This window comes from Carcharodon carcharias, chromosome 25 (genome assembly GCF_017639515.1).
Source record: "Carcharodon carcharias isolate sCarCar2 chromosome 25, sCarCar2.pri, whole genome shotgun sequence".
In the NCBI taxonomy this organism is placed as follows: domain Eukaryota; kingdom Metazoa; phylum Chordata; class Chondrichthyes; order Lamniformes; family Lamnidae; genus Carcharodon; species Carcharodon carcharias.
The window spans coordinates 14,693,403-14,710,234 of NC_054491.1; the positions used below are offsets into that span (position 1 = coordinate 14,693,403).

The window sequence follows — 16,832 nt, forward strand, 5'->3', positions numbered from 1 at the left end:
CAGATTACAAGACAGTCATGGGCATCTTCATGTCCACAACACTTTCCTCCTCCTCCTCAACAGCTCTTAAAACAGGACACAAGAGATGAATTTCCCTCTCCCGCCCCAGACTAGTGACTGCAGTCGCAGAGTAAGATCACATCCAGTTCAACTCATTCCTTGGCGGGGGGTTGGGGGGCGGGGGGCAGACACCAACCCAGTCCTTGGTACAAAAACAAAATATTGCAGATGCTGGAAATCTGAAATAAAAACAAAAAGTGCTAGAAATACTCAACAGGTCTGACAGCGCTGTGGAGAGAGAGAAACAGAGTTAACATTGTAGGTTGATGACCTTCCATAAACACCGGCTTCTGGTCCTACATAGTACATCTGCAGCAACATTCTAATACCATCACTACCAGGCCTACCCACTTTCAGTATTTTATACTACTTCACAAGAAGAAAGTTACATACTCACCCAAATCATCTTTTTCCAAGGTCACTTCCTCCATAATAGAGGGCATCACAAACGAGAAGGTTTTTCTATTGAAGTAATACAGCGTGTAGCCCACAAACATGGCAGTGAAGATGCTGATCCTGTAGTAGCCGTAAGAAGCCATTTTGATCAGCTTTTGGCAATTGTCGACTAAAGTTGGAAGCACAGGACACTAACTGATGATGGCGGGTTTTATACAGCCACTGGCCTCTTTCTCAATGATTAGATCAAGTACACACGAGATAAATAATAATGCACCTATTATCTGACAATGCATAGAGCTATTAGATAAGATACTTTTGGATTAAGAAATGAGGTAGGACAATTGCAACTTTGAGAGTTAACAGAATGGGAGGGTGAAAAAAAAATCAAAGACGGCAAACTTCACTGTCCGATTCCACTTTGATGTTTCTTGTCTATTTTGTGCGTTGATTGATTTTGTTAAAGCTTTTGTTTGTTATGCTGGCAAAACATTAACTGCGAGGGTCCAAGGGAGTGAAGCCGTCATTACCCTGAAAGAGAAACAAGAAAAAAAAACTACTGAACGCATGCAGAGGCTTTTCTAGTTGTGAGAAATAGGAATTTGTTAATGATTACACAGCACAACACACTGGATTGGGATCACAATCATAGTTCGATTGATTTGATCTCCTTTCGTGAATCACAAAATAATTGCATGTTTTACTAAACTGTTTAGCACCATTTGCCCAAGTGATTTTGACAGGTTTAAATGAAGCTGCTACTGGCCAAGCTCTTGCTCTTAGGGTGGTAACAATCCCCCCCCCCTCCATCACAATAAGGGACATTTTTTTCAATTCGTCCATGATGTTAAATGTTTGCAATCAGCACCGAATCGAAATCTTTAAAGACACACTACACTCCTTCACATTTATATAATGCCACACCATTTTCTCCTTTGCCAGCTCCCTCCCTGAAACAGTAACATAGCCAACGGTTTCACATGTTGGAGGCAGGGCTTATGGAACCTCTGCTACTTTGCCCAAGTGGTGAATTCTGAGGCAGTCAGAAAGTAGAAGTTTTGTATCCTATTAACTGTGGAAGGCGCAAGTCTGAGACTCTCTCCTCAATCAGTATCACATGTTCACCATCCAGATCGGGTACTTTGTTGGTCATCAGGTGTGGGAACCCTGGGCCATTTTCTCCTTAACTTGGGTTTCACCCACAGTTTCAATCGGAATCGAGCCTGATTCTGTCCGCTCTTGTTGTAGTATAAAGGGTTAGCTTATGGGATATGCTAATGTATGACATAGATGATGATGTACCACTGACACCAGTCAGTCATGTGCTAGGCTCTCAAGAGTGAGGTTGGACTCATGCCTTGGAGCAACATGCCTCTGTTATTTGTTAAGGTGTAGTACTAATAAACAGGTGTTAAGCAGATACCAGAGTACACAGTCTGTCTACTAACCAGGTCCCATGCCGAGTGTCCAAGATAGAACACATCTCAAAATACTTTTGATGTGCACTTTCCACCCACTCTGATTATGGACAGAGGTAAGGGGCAGGAACACTTGTCGCAAATAAATCAGCTGTTGCGCTTTCTACATTCACAATAGACTTGCTGGCTTGGATAGCTCCTTCTGTGATGATTTAAACAATGACTCCACTTCAAAAGTATTGCACTGGCTTTAAAGCACTTTTGGGGGTCCTGAAATCATGAAAGCCACTATATAAATGTACTTTTCTCTTTTTTACTTTGCAAGCTTTTCTGGGGTGCACCAAAACTTTTAAAGATAGCCCCAAGTTGCTCAAATGGTCCTTTCTTCAAGAATTGCAAAGTCTCACAAAACAATGCTTTCAGTACAGCATATTTGATCTCACGCTGTGGATGAGCAATGTAACAACCGGGCTGCTTGCATCTTATTATTCTGAACACTGTCATTAATTGTTACACAGAATTCTGCTGTAGCTGCGATAACCGAGGATGTTGTTTCTGTGCAACTTGGACCAGCGAGCCTAGTACAAAATTACTTTTTGTGCAAACTGCCCTGAGAATGTGGCTTGACATCCAGCCTTTTTGGCCCAAATTTTTCCTTTCCCCTCAAGAACAGGTCTCTCCCTGCAGCAATAATTTTCATCTTGATATCAAATAGCATGAGAGAGCCTCCTTCAGTTTATACAGGCAGGGCTTCCTCAATGGTTATGTGACAGCACCTTCCAAACCCAGCAGAGAATGTGTGGGAACACCAAGTTCCCCTTCAAGCCACTCACCACCCTGACTTGAACTATGTCACTGTTCCTTCACTGTCACTGGGTCAAGATCCTGGAACTCCCTTCATAACAGCACTGTGGGTGTACCTACACCACATGGACTGCAGCAATTCAAGAAGTAGCTCACCGCCAGCTTTTCAAGGGCCAATTAGGGGTGGGCAAGAAATGCCAGCCTAGCCAGCGATGCCCAAATCCCACGAAAGAAAAAAAACTTCTCATCTTTTGGCTTCCGAACTGTCCAAATTCAAACGCAGAATGATTACGTGCATTCAGATTACATAAAACGTATGACACAGTAACAGGCCATTCAGCCCCACCAGATCATGCTGGCATTTATGCTCCAGTTGAGCCCCCTACATTTCCACATCTAAAAAACCCTCTATTCCATTTCCCCTCATAGACATGTCTAGCTCCCGCTTAAATGTATCTATACTATGCGTTTCAACCACTCCCTGTGCCCTACTTCTTTGGTGGCAAGGCACAACGGAGAATGGAACTGGAACCCCGGAAATGCCCTAATCAAGGGAAACTTAGATTCTTCAGGATATAAACTTCCAGCAGAAGGGCCATCACTAAACCTGGCTCCCTGTGCAAAGGGGTTCTGAGGAAGACAGCTTTACCTTTTCACCTAGGGGTCTGGAACTCAGCGGCTGAAAGGGTAGTAGAGGCAGAAACTCTCAACTCATTTAAAAGGTGTCTGCACCTCAAGTGCCGTAACCTGCAGGGCTACAGGCCAAATGCTGGAAAATGGGATTAGGCTAGGCGGCTCGTTTTTTTGACTGGTGCCAACACGATGGGCCAAGCGTCCTCTTTCTGTGTTGTAAATTTCTATGATTCTATCTACGTTCTGCTGCATCAGGGAGCATACCCTCCATCCTTGTCCTGCTTCAGAAAGAGTTGGGATGTTCAACAAATCAATCTGGAGGAGAGTAATTAGTTCTAGCCTGTAGACAGCACATCTGTGACGATGAGGTGAGGGCAGCATCACGCCCGTCTGTGATGATCCAGAAATAATCACAGTCTAGGAATATGGCCATTTAAACAAAGTACTAGAATCCTGGCAGTGCCTTCAGGTGGGGAAAAATCAAAAAGAGCCAAAAAGATTAAAAGCTGCACACTAAGAATTATGTGCAACACAACTACACTATTTAAAAATAAAAATATATATATAAATACCTACCCAGTACAAAACTCCTGCCACCATCGTTGAAAATAAATTGGCCATTGTCCAAATTAGACATGTCCAGAGAAACACAGAGAGAGAAGTTAAAACGCAAAAGACTTAAAGAATCATAACAGGTCGATCTACAGTAATGACTTCCCACTTTACAACAGTGAGTGCACTTCAGGAGTACGTCATTGACTGTGAAGTGATTTCTAAAATTACAAGGTTGTGAAGTATGCTCAGAGCAGGTCTTTCTTTTTTTTCACTGACACGTTGCTTTGGAATGGGATTATTACTAAGCCCCTACTCGAGTGCCTGGAATCAGTTACATATAGTGAAAAGTTGTCAAAGTTGCTCAACAGTATTTCAGAAAGTCACAGTGAATTATTTACCACATTGTACTGGTAGCTTAATGGTTCCCAGTTCCATCAGATATATTTCTGTGGAACTCCATAGCTGACAGTGGATTGAGCAACATGCAGGTTTTGCAGTATGTGAATCAATCTGAAAATGAGGGAAATTCTAATTCTGCTCTCAGGGTGACTGATATGAGTTAGTTATCTAGGTCATACTAATGATTTAAAGGGCTTGATGATGTGGCATAAGACAATCTGTGTCCTCATCACCACCTTATAACAGCCCAAAGTTACATCAACCATGGCTATAGCTTTCAAAACCCCTCTCTAGCACCTGCCACTAAGCGTAGAATATTCATTATTGAGTGCCATAAAATAATGAATCCAATCTTGATGGAGATCAAAAATCTCACCTTGTTTGCTGGTTAAATGAACTAGTCAGCCTATTTTCTACTTGAATTCACAGTGGTACAGGAAAAGAACACACTGAGGGCATGATTGAAACAGAGAACACTAGTGTCTCCAAGACAAGGATTTAACCTAAAACTAATTGTGGTAAATAAGCGAGGAAGACTGCATTTATAGCATTTACAGCACCTTAACATCTTTCAAACTTCCCAACCTCACATAGAATGAATAACTCAAATTAATTATTGTTAATTGTTAATTTATATAGAGGAACAAAGGAATGTTGAACAAACAATAAGGAGATGGGTGACTATTTAAAGCTGTTCATTGATTTAACTGGTTGAGAGAGAAGCATTAGGCAACAAGAACACTTCCTGCTCATCTTTAAATATGCCATGGATCACCTCACAAGGGCTGGGGAGAGGCTACATCTGAATGATGCAACCTCCAATGATGTGGCACTGCACTGGCAGGTTCAGCTTAAGTTATCTGCCCAAGTCCTGAAGTTGAAGTGACAACTTTGTGACTCAGAGGCAAGAGGGTTGTCAAAAACACCCAAGCTTTCAATGCCCCAAGGATTCAAAAATCACCACATAAGAAACATGCAGGGAATCAAAGCAGATCACTGCCCCCATTTATCTCGAACAGAAATCTTATCACTTACCAATAATTTCACAACACTGAAGGTTCTGTTTTGCAAGAACAACCTCCCCTCGCTATAATAGCTTTACATTGGTTAGCCTTTTCCTAAAACCTTGTAATAATCAATTTTAAATAGCACAGCAGTTTACATTCAAATACCATCCATCATTTAAACGCATCTATGCTATGTATCAATGTGGTAGCAATAGCCACATTCCCATTATCCTCTGGATTAATAACTTGCTCCTGAATTCCTTATTGGGTTTAGTATTGAATAATCTATATTTATGACCCTAGTCATAGATTAATTAATATATGCTATGCATCCAATATTATTAACACAAAGGATCCTGGCGTTAAGTTTATCATCACAATTTGCTGACTGTGAGAAGACAGGTTTATTGCATTAACAGTTCACGAAATATTTAATATAAAAAGGAGTAAATCTATGAGATAAGTTAATTGCATTAATAACCTGTTGTCGGCATGTTAGGACACTCAGTGACAACATCTCCAGGTCAGAGGGATGCTCATTACAACAGAGAATAGATACATACAAAAACACTTATTTTAAAATAAAATAATGGTAAAAAGGCAAAAAAAAAATGATTGGTTCAGTTCTGTTAATGCGTGGCAGAAACATTGAATGCATTAGCCCAAACGATGCCTCATTTCCTCTCTACAGATTCCCTGCAGTGTTTGGAGGTTTGCAGTGTAAGAATGAGGTTTTCTCACTCATTCTTACCTGATTGAATTTGTCAGTCAGGAACTCCGCCAGGCATCCGACCGACCCCAACGAAGCAGCCCCAACAGCAACTCCTCTCGCCCCGCTAGCCAAGCTGTTCCACCCACACCACTGGACTGGCCAGCCGGTCCAGTCAGGACTATATGATTGGTCAGCGCCGCTGTCAATCACTCGGGAGGCGGACCCGTATGTCTGGGATCTCGAACTCATCATTTACATATTGCCGGGGAGCTCTCTCTGATTGGACAGTGAAAGCATCAATCTAGGAGTGTGCGGATCTGATTGGCTGGAGCCCTTGCTGTATCCATTTCTTGTCAATCGAGCCTTGCTGTGACCCAGAGAAGCTGCTGAAAGGAGAGATTTCACTGGATTATTATAAAACAGGATTCGGATTAAACTCTGCATTACTACAGGATGCAACATTGCCCATCTGAGTATGAGGTGGGCGAGGGTAAAGACCCAGCCGCCCTCTTTGTTACTGGCGGAAATGACCATTTGATCGCAGGTAACTCCAGTTTTGCCAGGCAGGGTCGGAACTGACGTTCACTGTCAGCAGAGCATCAGGGACAGCTAGACTTCCGCATCGGCACACAATGGAGAGAGTGCGAGAGCCTCAAAACACCCAGAGCCAGAGGCACAGGTAGCAGCTAGCAGGTGAGCCTTGCACTGCTCAGCCTCAGCTCCAGGTGAGTGCCTCCCTCCTGCTGCAGGAGCGCCCTCAGCCTGCCAGGACTTCAGCTCTGCCCCGACTGACGGACTGACACTCGAGAAAGGAACAGAACTTGCCATTGATCGACCTCAATGCAGAAATCAAAGCAGGTAAGTGGCACTCGGAGCGTACCAGTCCAAAATGGATTGTCTTTTTTTTTCCCCCTCTAAAGTTCATGATTGGTTCATCAACTGCAAAGTTTCTAACCTGCATCGGGCTGCAGCCTGACAACCCGAATGGTAAGTGAGGGTTGGACTTGCTTTATGTCAATAAAGGCATACAGTTACTGATGTTACATATGGGAGGCTGTAATTGTCAAGTCTTGTGACTTTTTAATGAGTCCTACGATGTTTGGGTGTCAGTGCATAGGATAACACAGTGGATGATTTCATTGCTGAAGTAGAGTTACGGTAATAATAGGGGTAATAATAGCTATTCACGACCTCTGTATTTTGTTCTTCCACCACCCCCCCCCCATTCTTCCCTCTCCCATGCCATGTGCCATGAAGTAGATAACAGACCACTTCCTACTGCTTGATTGTGTCTATCATTAGAGAACAAATTTTTTTAACTGTTCACATTTCTGCTTTGTTGCTGCTGTCCTGAAAGGAAGAAAATTTCTTTAATATAATCCAGTGCTGCTTATTTTTTTCTCTCTCTAGTGGAAAGTTCTATGCAGCTGGCTAAATTTGAACAAATCCATTCTGTATGAAATAATTATCTAGTTTCTCTCCAACCTATGTTTCTTTTTTAAAGTCTCAAACAAAACTTTGTACTGAATTAAAACAATGGGTGCAGGGTTAAATGGTATGTAATCCTTGTTCTACTAAATACAGTAACCCAGAGACCCAGGCTAATTCTCTGGGGATAAAAACAAAAAAACTGCGGATGCTGGAAATCCAAAACAAAAACAGAATTACCTGGAAAAACTCAGCAGGTCTGGCAACATCGGCAGAGAAGAAAAGAGTTGACGTTTTGAGTCCTCATGACCCTTGTAAGGGTCATGAGGACGCGAAACGTCAATTCTCTGGGGACCCAGGTTCAAATCCCACCACGGCAGATGGTGAAATTTGAAGTCAATAAAAATGTGGAATTAAAAGTCTGATGACGACCATGAAACCATTGTCGATAGTTGTAAAAACCCATCTGGTTCCTTTAGGGAGGGAAATTTGCTGTCCTTACCTGGTCTGGCCCATATCTGACTCCAGACCCACAGCAATGTGGCTGACTGAACGAGGGCAATTAGGGATGGGCAATAAATGCTGACCTAGCCAGCGACACCCATGGAAAAGAAAGGTCTCTGCTCTCCTCCAATTCTGGCATCTTGAGCTTCCCAAATTTTAATTGCTCCACCATTGCTGTGTCTTCAGCTGCCTGGACCCTAACCTTTGAAATTCCCCCCCTAAACATCTCCATCTTGCTTTCCCCGTTAAAAACTACCTCTTTGGCCAAGCTTTTAGTCATTTAACCTAATATCCCCTTATGTGGCTCAATGTCACATTTTGTTTTATAGTGCTCTTTTGAAGCACCCTGGAAATTTTTATTATATTAAAGGAATTACATACATGATCTTATTGAGCAAAATGGCCTCTATTATGCCCCAACAATGTGTCTTCCATATCCATCCCTGAAACACCCTGTCTTAGTTTCTATCTTTTAAGATGTCCCTTGAGACCTACCTCTAATCAAACTTTTGCCCATCTCCTTAATATCTTCTTATGTGCCTCCGTGTCATATTTATTTGATAACGCTCCAGTGAAGTGCCTTGGGATGTTTTGTTCCATTAAAGTGCTATACATGCTATTGTTGGAAAAATACATTTGGTGAAGTTTATCAGCTCTTGTGCTAAATGTACTTGAATTTGCATTAGCTTTCAATGTAATCCTCTCTCTCTCTCTTTAACTTTTCCTTTCCTTTGGTTTCATCTCTATAATATGTTGCAATGGTTTTGTGATGAATATAAAGATTTTTTTGTGGGCATTTCCTTCCTTACTAGCTTGTTGTTTTGGCAAACAGTCTTTGAAGTTTTTACAGACTTTTACAAGCCATTAATCTCTTTTCTGTCACATTCCATCCTTACCGCTTGAATCTCTGAATTTTTGTCTCAAACGAAAACAGAAACTGCTGGAAAAACTCAGCAGGCCTAACAGCATCTGTGGAGAGAAAAACAAAGTTAATGTTTTGAGTCCATATGACTCTTCTTCAGAGCATCCGCAGTATTTTGCTTTTGTATTCTTTGTCTGTTTGCTTGACTTCTGCTTGTAGCTTCACTGCCTTTCTGACATGTGCTGCTAAGTCTGACTGCTGGTTTTTTGAACAGACCTTTGTCATCCAACGGAGCAGCAGTCTCTAGAGCAAACAAGCAGCAGAATAAGGCAATGTTATTGTTTTCATTTTTTTTTCTTGTGGATTCAAGCCCCATTTCAGAGGCTTGACCACCTAATCTAGGCTGACTGTTCAACGCACCCTGGCCTCAGCACTACAGTGTCAGAGGTGATGTCCTTTTGATGAGACATTAAACCAAGGCCCCATCAGCCCTCTTGGTGGGAATTATTTGAAAGAAGAGCAGGAGAGTTATCCCCGATGTCCTGACCAATATTTATCCCTCCATTAACATCACTAAACAGATTATCTGGCTATTTATCTGTCGGATCTTTGCTGTGTAAAAAGGTGATGGTGTTCCTCAATATTACATCTTTTTCTAAAGTACTTGATTGGCTGTAAAGCACTTTGAGACATCCTGAGGTTGTGAAAAGTGCTATATAAATATAATTTATTTCTCGAACTTGTCCTTATGCTTCTTTAAACCTAGTTAATTTTCTCCCTTCAACTCCCAAAGGTGTTGACACCTTAAACAAAAACAAAAATACCTGGAAAAACTCAGCAGGTCTGGCAGCATCTGTGGAAGGGAGCACAGTTAACGTTTCGAGTCCACATGACTCTTCAACAGAACAGTCATGTGGACTCGAAACGTAAACTGTGCTCCCTTCCACAGCTGCTGTCAGACTTGCTGAGTTTTTCCAGGCATTTTTGTTTTTGTTTTTGATTTCCAGCATCTGCAGTTTTTTGCTTTTATCTTAGTGTTGACACCCTGGTGTGGTATGGTTCCATGGGTGTTGGTTGCTCTCTGGTATCTTCTTGCTCAAGTCAATATTACTAGTGTGTGATCTTTGATGGCAAATGACAAACAGAATGTTCAGTCACTATTAGCTTAATTCCATCCTCACCCAACACACTTTCAAATGTGTGATTCCAGTGAGAATCCCAAGCTATTGATTTGTCATCCTCAACCAAAGCACATTGAGTTTATTTGTAGCATTTGTATTTTTGCAGGGATGAGAGACTTCAGTTATGTGGATAGATTGGTGAAGCTGAGGCTAGAGCAGAGTAGGTGGAGAGGAGATTTAATAGAGATGCTCAAAATCATAAGGAGTCAGGATAGAGAAAAACTGTTCCGGTTGGCAGAAGGATCAAGGACATCGATTCAAGATGAATGGCAAAGGAATCAATGGCAACAGGAGGAAAAACATTTTTACACACCGAGGGGTTAGGATCTGGAATGGGCTGCTTGAGAGAGTGGTGGAGGCAGATTCAGTTGTGGCTTTCCAAAAAGAGTTGGTCACGGGGAAAAGGCAGGGGAGTGGGGCTAGCAGAGTTGCCCTTACAAAGAACCAGCACAGACACAGTGGGCCAAAAGGCTTCCTTTGGTGCTATAACTATTCTGATTCTGTGTAACACTGCCCTGGCTAAATAACTTAACCTTCAGCCTTCTTATGTTGTCTGGCTCAGCTGCTCACTAAATAAGCTCACCAGGTCATGGGAGCAATAATTATTCATTTTAAAAGCTTTTAATAGCAATGTCTCCAGCCTTTTTTTCTCTAAGATTTCTCTTTTATTTTCAGACAATATGATCCTCAAATTATTTTCAATCATACTTTTAACATACTTTTGGATCCAAAGTTCAATAAAGTCAAGTGGGGACGCATCTTTTGCCCTGGGAATCTGCATTTTAATGATTTGGGTTGGGTGAAACCCTGCTTTTACTGCACTCAAGTAGCAATAAGTATTTCCTAATATGGAGATGAGTTCAGTTCAGTGGTGAACCAAGTCAATCCTCGGTGGGCTATTCTGCCCTCCAATCTGTTAGTCTTAATAAAAACAGTTATTTGATGTTTTAAGCAAGATAAATAAGCTTGCTACCAACAAGCTCTGGTTTTATTCAGATTGAGAGTATTATCATTTCACTCTCCTGGGATGTTGGATTTCTTAACATTCAACATGGTCATTCCACATAATTGAAACTTCTAAGAAAATCTATGGATATGTGGGGGTCATTGAGTTACGTTGCTTTGTAGGCAGCCCATGTGTAAAGTGTATCTGTATAATAACACAGAATATTTACAGAGTAATCGCTCTGTTTGCTCCTCCTTCATCTCCCCATGCTGAGTTCACACTCTCTGCTGCAGTACCTGGGAGAACCACCGTGCATGATATCCTCAGCCAGAGGAACAGCTAGTCTATGACACTCTTAATTCTTTCACAGGAGATGGGTGTTGCTGACTAGCATTTTCATCCTTAGTTGCTCTTGAGAAGGTGGTGGTGAGCTCCCTTCCTGAACCACTGCAGCCCATGTACACCCACAGTGCCGTTAGGGAGGCGTTTGCAGGATTTTGACCCAGTGACAGTGAAGGAACGGGGACATAGTTCTAAGCCAGGATGGTGTGAAGTGTGGAGGGGAACTTGTAGGTGCTGGTGTTCACATGCATCTGTTGCCCTTGTCCTTCTAGGTGATAGAGGTCACGGGTTTTGAAGGTGCTGTTGAAGGAGCCTTGGTGAGTTCCTGCAGTGCATCTTGTAGATACTGCTGCTACTGTGTATTAGTGATGGAATGAGTGGAAGTTGAAGGTGGTGGACGGGGTGCCAATCAAATGGGCTGCTTTGTCCTGGATGGTGTCGAGCTCCTTGAGTGTTGAGCTGCACTCATCCAGGCAAGTGATACAGTCTACTGACTGATCAATTGTAGAGTAACAGAGGGCTCTCCAGTAAGTGATGGGGAGAAAATGTATTTTGATGATAAGAGGCTAAATGTAAAAATATGCTTCTTGGGCTTGTCTGTTCTACTGTGTTGTATAACCTTAAGTGTGACTAGTTCATCCAACAGAACAGCATCAAAATTAAAATTAGCTTTGAAATGTTGCTAAAGAACTTGGGCATAAATGCTTTCCAAATGGATCTTAATTCAGTTCAAAAGATAAAAACAAAAATAAAAACAAAAAAACTGCGGATGCTGGAAATCCAAAACAAAAACAGAATTACCTGGAAAAACTCAGCAGGTCTGGCAGCATCGGCGGAGAAGAAAAGAGTTGACGTTTCGAGTCCTCATGACCCTTCGACAGAACTTGAGTTGGAGTCCAAGAAAGAGTTGAAATATAAGCTGGGTTAAGGTGTGTGGGGGGGGGGGTGCGGAGAGAGAGAGAGAGAGAGAGAGGTGGAGGGGGGGTGTGGTTGTAGGGATAAACAAGCAGTGATAGAAGCAGATCATCAAAAGATGTCAACAACAATAGAACAAAAGAACACATAGGTGTTAAAGTTGGTGATATTATCTAAACGAATGTGCTAATTAAGAATGGATGGTAGGGCACTCAAGGTATAGCTCTAGTGGGGGTGGGGAGAGCATAAAAGATTTTAAGATATTTAAAAATAATGGAAATAGGTGGGAAAAGAAAAATCTATATAATTTATTGGAAAAAAAAGGAAGGGGGAAACAGAAAGGGGGTGGGGATGGAGGAGGGAGCTCACGACCTAAAGTTGTTGAATTCAATATTCAGTCCGGAAGGCTGTAAAGTGCCTAGTCGGAAGATGAGGTGTTGTTCCTCCAGTTTGCGTTGGGCTTCACTGGAACAATGCAGCAAGCCAAGGACAGACATGTGGGCAAGAGAGCAGGGTGGAGTGTTAAAATGGCAAGCAACAGGGAGGTTTGGGACCTTCTTGCGGACAGACCACAGGTGTTCTGCAAAGCGGTCGCCCAGTTTACGTTTGGTCTCTCCAATGTAGAGGAGACCACATTGGGAGCAACAAATGCAGTAGACTAAGTTGGGGGAAATGCAAGTGAAATGCTGCTTCACTTGAAAGGAGTGTTTGGGCCCTTGGACGGTGAGGAGAGAGGAAGTGAAGGGGCGGGTGTTGCATCTTTTGCGTGGGCATGGGGTGGTGCCATAGGAGGGGGTTGAGGAGTAGGGGGTGATGGAGGAGTGGACCAGGGTGTCCCGGAGGGAGCGATCCCTACGGAATGCCGATAGGGGGGGTGAAGGGAAGATGTGTTTGGTGGTGGCATCATGCTGGAGTTGGCGGAAATGGCGGAGGATGATCCTTTGAATGCGGAGGCTGGTGGGGTGATAAGTGAGGACAAGGGGGACCTTATCATGTTTCTGGGAGGGAGGAGAAGGCGTGAGGGCGGATGCGCGGGAGATGGGCCGGACACAGTTGAGGGCCCTGTCAACAACCGTGGGTGGAAAACCTCGGTTAAGGAAGAAGGAGGACATGTCAGAGGAACTGTTTTTGAAGGTAGCATCATCGGAACAGATGCGACGGAGGCGAAGGAACTGAGAGAATGGGATGGAGTCTTTGCAGGAAGCGGGGTGTGAGGAACTATAGTCGAGGTAGCTGTGGGAGTCGGTGGGTTTGTAATGGATATTGGTGGACAGTCTATCACCAGAGATTGAGACAGAGAGGTCAAGGAAGGGAAGGGAAGTGTCAGAGATGGACCACGTGAAAATGATGGAGGGGTGAAGATTGGAAGCAAAATTAATAAATTTTTCCAAGTCCCGACGAGAGCATGAAGCAGCACCGAAGTAATCATTGATGTACCGGAGAAAGAGTTGTGGAAGGGGGCCGGAGTAGGACTGGAACAAGGAATGTTCCACATACCCCATAAAGAGACAGGCATAGCTGGGGCCCATGCGGGTACCCATAGCCACACCTTTTATTTGGAGGAAGTGAGAGGAGTTGAAGGAGAAATTGTTCAGCGTGAGAACAAGTTCAGCCAGACGGAGGAGAGTAGTGGTGGATGGGGATTGTTTGGGCCTCTGATCGAGGAAGAAGCTAAGGGCCCTCAGACCATCCTGGTGGGGGATGGAGGTGTAGAGGGATTGGACGTCCATGGTGAAGAGGAAGCGGTTGGGGCCAGGGAACTGGAAATTGTTGATGTGACGTAAGGTGTCAGAGGAATCACGGATGTAGGTGAGAAGGGACTGGACAAGGGGAGAGAGAAGGGAGTCAAGATAACGAGAAATGAGTTCTGTAGGGCAGGAGCAAGCTGAGACGATCGGTCTACCGGGACAGTTCTGTTTGTGGATTTTGGGTAGGAGTTAGAAGCGGGCCATCCGAGGTTGGGCGACTATCAGGTTGGAAGCTGTGGGAGGAAGATCCCCAGAGGAGATGAGGTCAGTGACAGTCCTGGAAGCAATGGCTTGATGTTCAGTGGTGGGGTCATGGTCCAGGGAGAGGTAGGAGGAAGTGTCTGCGAGTTGACGCTCAGCCTCCGCGAGGTAGAGGTCAGTGCGCCAGACAACAACAGCACCACCCTTGTCAGCGGGTTTGATGACAATGTCAGGGTTGGACCTGAGAGAATGGAGTGCAGTAAGTTCAGAGAGAGACAGGTTAGAATGGGTGAGAGGAGCAGAGAAATTGAGACGACTAACGTCGCGCCGACAGTTCTCAATGAAAAGATCAAGAGAAGGTAAGAATCCAGAGGGAGAGGTCTAGGTGGAGGGAGAATATTGGAGGTGGGTAAAAGGATCTGTTGAATGGGGAGAGGACTCCTGCCCAAAGAAGTGAGCCTGGAGACGAAGACGGCGGAAGAAGAGTTCAGCATCATGCCGAGCCCGAAATTCATTGAGGTGAGGGTGTAAGGGTATGAAACTAAGTCCTTTGCTGAGCACTGAACGTTCAGCATCGGAGAGGGGAAGGTCAGGGGGTATAGTGAATACACGGCTGGGTTTGGGATTGGAAGATGGGGTTGGGATGGAGGGACGGGCAGGGGTGGAGGGTCCTAGAGGGTGTTGATGTCGATGAGTTGTTGGAGCTTGCGTTCCTTAGCACTTGAGAGAAAGAGAAAAAAGTTTCTTGTTGAGGCGTCGGATGAGCCGAAGAATAAAATGAAACTGGGGGCACGCGCAGCTTTGAAAAAGGGTACGGTGGTGCTGCTGGAGGGAGAGGTCGAGTGTGTTCATATGGTGGCGCATGGCACTGAGCGTGGATTTCAGAATGTGACGGGAACAGCGGTCCAAGAAACGTTTTATGTCCCGGAGATACCTGTAATCATGATGCCACCACCAAACACATCTTCCCTTCACCCCCCTATCGGCATTCCGTAGGGATCGCTCCCTCCGGGACACCCTGGTCCACCCCTCCATCACCCCCTACTCCTCAAACCCCTCCTATGGCACCACCCCATGCCCACGCAAAAGATGCAACACCTGCCCCTTCACTTCCTCTCTCCTCACCGTCCAAGGGCCCAAACACTCCTTTCAAGTGAAGCAGCATTTCACTTGCATTTCCCCCAACTTAGTCTACTGCATTCGTTGCTCCCAGTGTGGTCTCCTCTACATTGGAGAGACCAAACGTAAACTGGGCGACCACTTTGCAGAACACCTGTGGTCTGTCCGCAAGAAGGACCCAAACCTCCCTGTCGCTTGCCATTTTAACACTCCACCCTGCTCTCTTGCCCACATGTCTGTCCTTGGCTTGCTGCATTGTTCCAGTGAAGCCCAACGCAAACTGGAGGAACAACACCTCATCTTCCGACTAGGCACTTTACAGCCTTCCGGACTGAATATTGAATTCAACAACTTTAGGTCGTGAGCTCCCTCCTCCATCCCCACCCCCTTTCTGTTTCCCCCTTCCTTTTTTTTCCAATAAATTATATAGATTTTTCTTTTCCCACCTATTTCCATTATTTTTAAATATCTTAAAATCTTTTATGCTCTCCCCACCCCCACTAGAGCTATACCTTGAGTGCCCTACCATCCATTCTTAATTAGCACATTCGTTTAGATAATATCACCAACTTTAACACCTTAAACCAGCTTATATTTCAACTCTTTCTTGGACTTGAACTCAAGTTCTGTCGAAGGGTCATGAGGACTCGAAACGTCAACTCTTTTCTTAATTCAGTTCTCCTGATGGGAATTGATAAGTTAAGTTACACTTTCTCATGTTAATGCTAGGGAGGGAGATTTTGGTAACTCATAGAAATTTATAAGTGGTCACCTTTCCAGTTAGGGCTGATACCTTCCATCAAAGCTATCTGTGTTTGGTCAGGATTGGGTTGACTTCTGCAGGAAGTAGTCCAGTCTGTGCTTCTCCCATTTTCCAAGGAGCTTCTTGGATGAGCCCCTGATTATCTTCCCTCTTCCTCCTTTCATCAGCTCCGAATTGAACAAACTTTCTTTTGGTTCTGCTCTCGCAGAAGTATGGAATTATTTCTCAGATTAGTACTGATTTAAAAAATAAATTGCTGGAAGTACTCAGGTCAGGCGGCATCTGTGGCGAGAGAAACAGAGTTAACATTTTAGGTTGAAGGCCATTCATTAGTACTGACTCATGAAACTAAAATGAGGATTTCCTTGCACAAGCAGATGTTATGACCTGAAGTGCTGTGGTTGAAGGGGAGTTGGAAGCAGATTAAATAGCAACTTTCAAAAGGGAATTAGATCTGTACGTAGAAAGAGAACAATTTGCAGGGCTATGGGGATTAAACAGCGATTAATTAGATAAATCTTCGAAAGAGTCTATCTATGCAGGATGGGCCAATGACCTCCTATGTTGCATGACTGTAACTGGTAACATTGCATTTTGGAGAACTGGTTGCAGTGTCATTGACAGAGGCCTGAGAGTAGGTTGACTGTCAGCTCCCTCAACAAGGACATGGAGCAACAACAGTGATGGGAATATTGTAGATTCTCTCGGTTTTTAAACTGCATTTCCTTGGTCATAAAAAAAAATCAACGGCAGCAACGAGCGAAAGTCAATGGAGATGAAGCTGCCACAAGTATTGGTGCAATTAGCTTGTTTGAAGGATGTTTCAACTAGGTGTTCTT

At 43.9% G+C, this 16,832-nt stretch overlaps 2 protein-coding genes across 3 annotated transcripts in view; one reads left to right on the forward strand and one right to left on the reverse strand.

The window, feature by feature from the left end:
* Positions 1 to 6,177, reverse strand: part of slc37a4a (solute carrier family 37 member 4a) — a 34,965-nt gene extending 28,788 nt beyond the window's left edge. Inside the window, exons 1-2 of the mRNA XM_041174342.1 lie at positions 6,024 to 6,177; positions 458 to 987 (exon numbers count right to left, since the gene is read on the reverse strand). Of these exons, the coding sequence (XP_041030276.1) occupies positions 458 to 599 (142 nt within the window). The 5' untranslated portion in view covers positions 600 to 987; positions 6,024 to 6,177. The remainder of the gene's footprint in view (positions 1 to 457; positions 988 to 6,023) is intronic.
* A 188-nt stretch (positions 6,178 to 6,365) lies between these two features.
* The window catches only part of pcsk7 (proprotein convertase subtilisin/kexin type 7), a 237,485-nt gene continuing 227,018 nt past the window's right edge, over positions 6,366 to 16,832 (forward strand). For both annotated transcript variants that reach the window (XM_041174191.1, XM_041174194.1), the window contains exon 1: positions 6,366 to 6,842. The gene's annotated coding sequence lies outside the window, so the exon portion shown is untranslated. The remainder of the gene's footprint in view (positions 6,843 to 16,832) is intronic.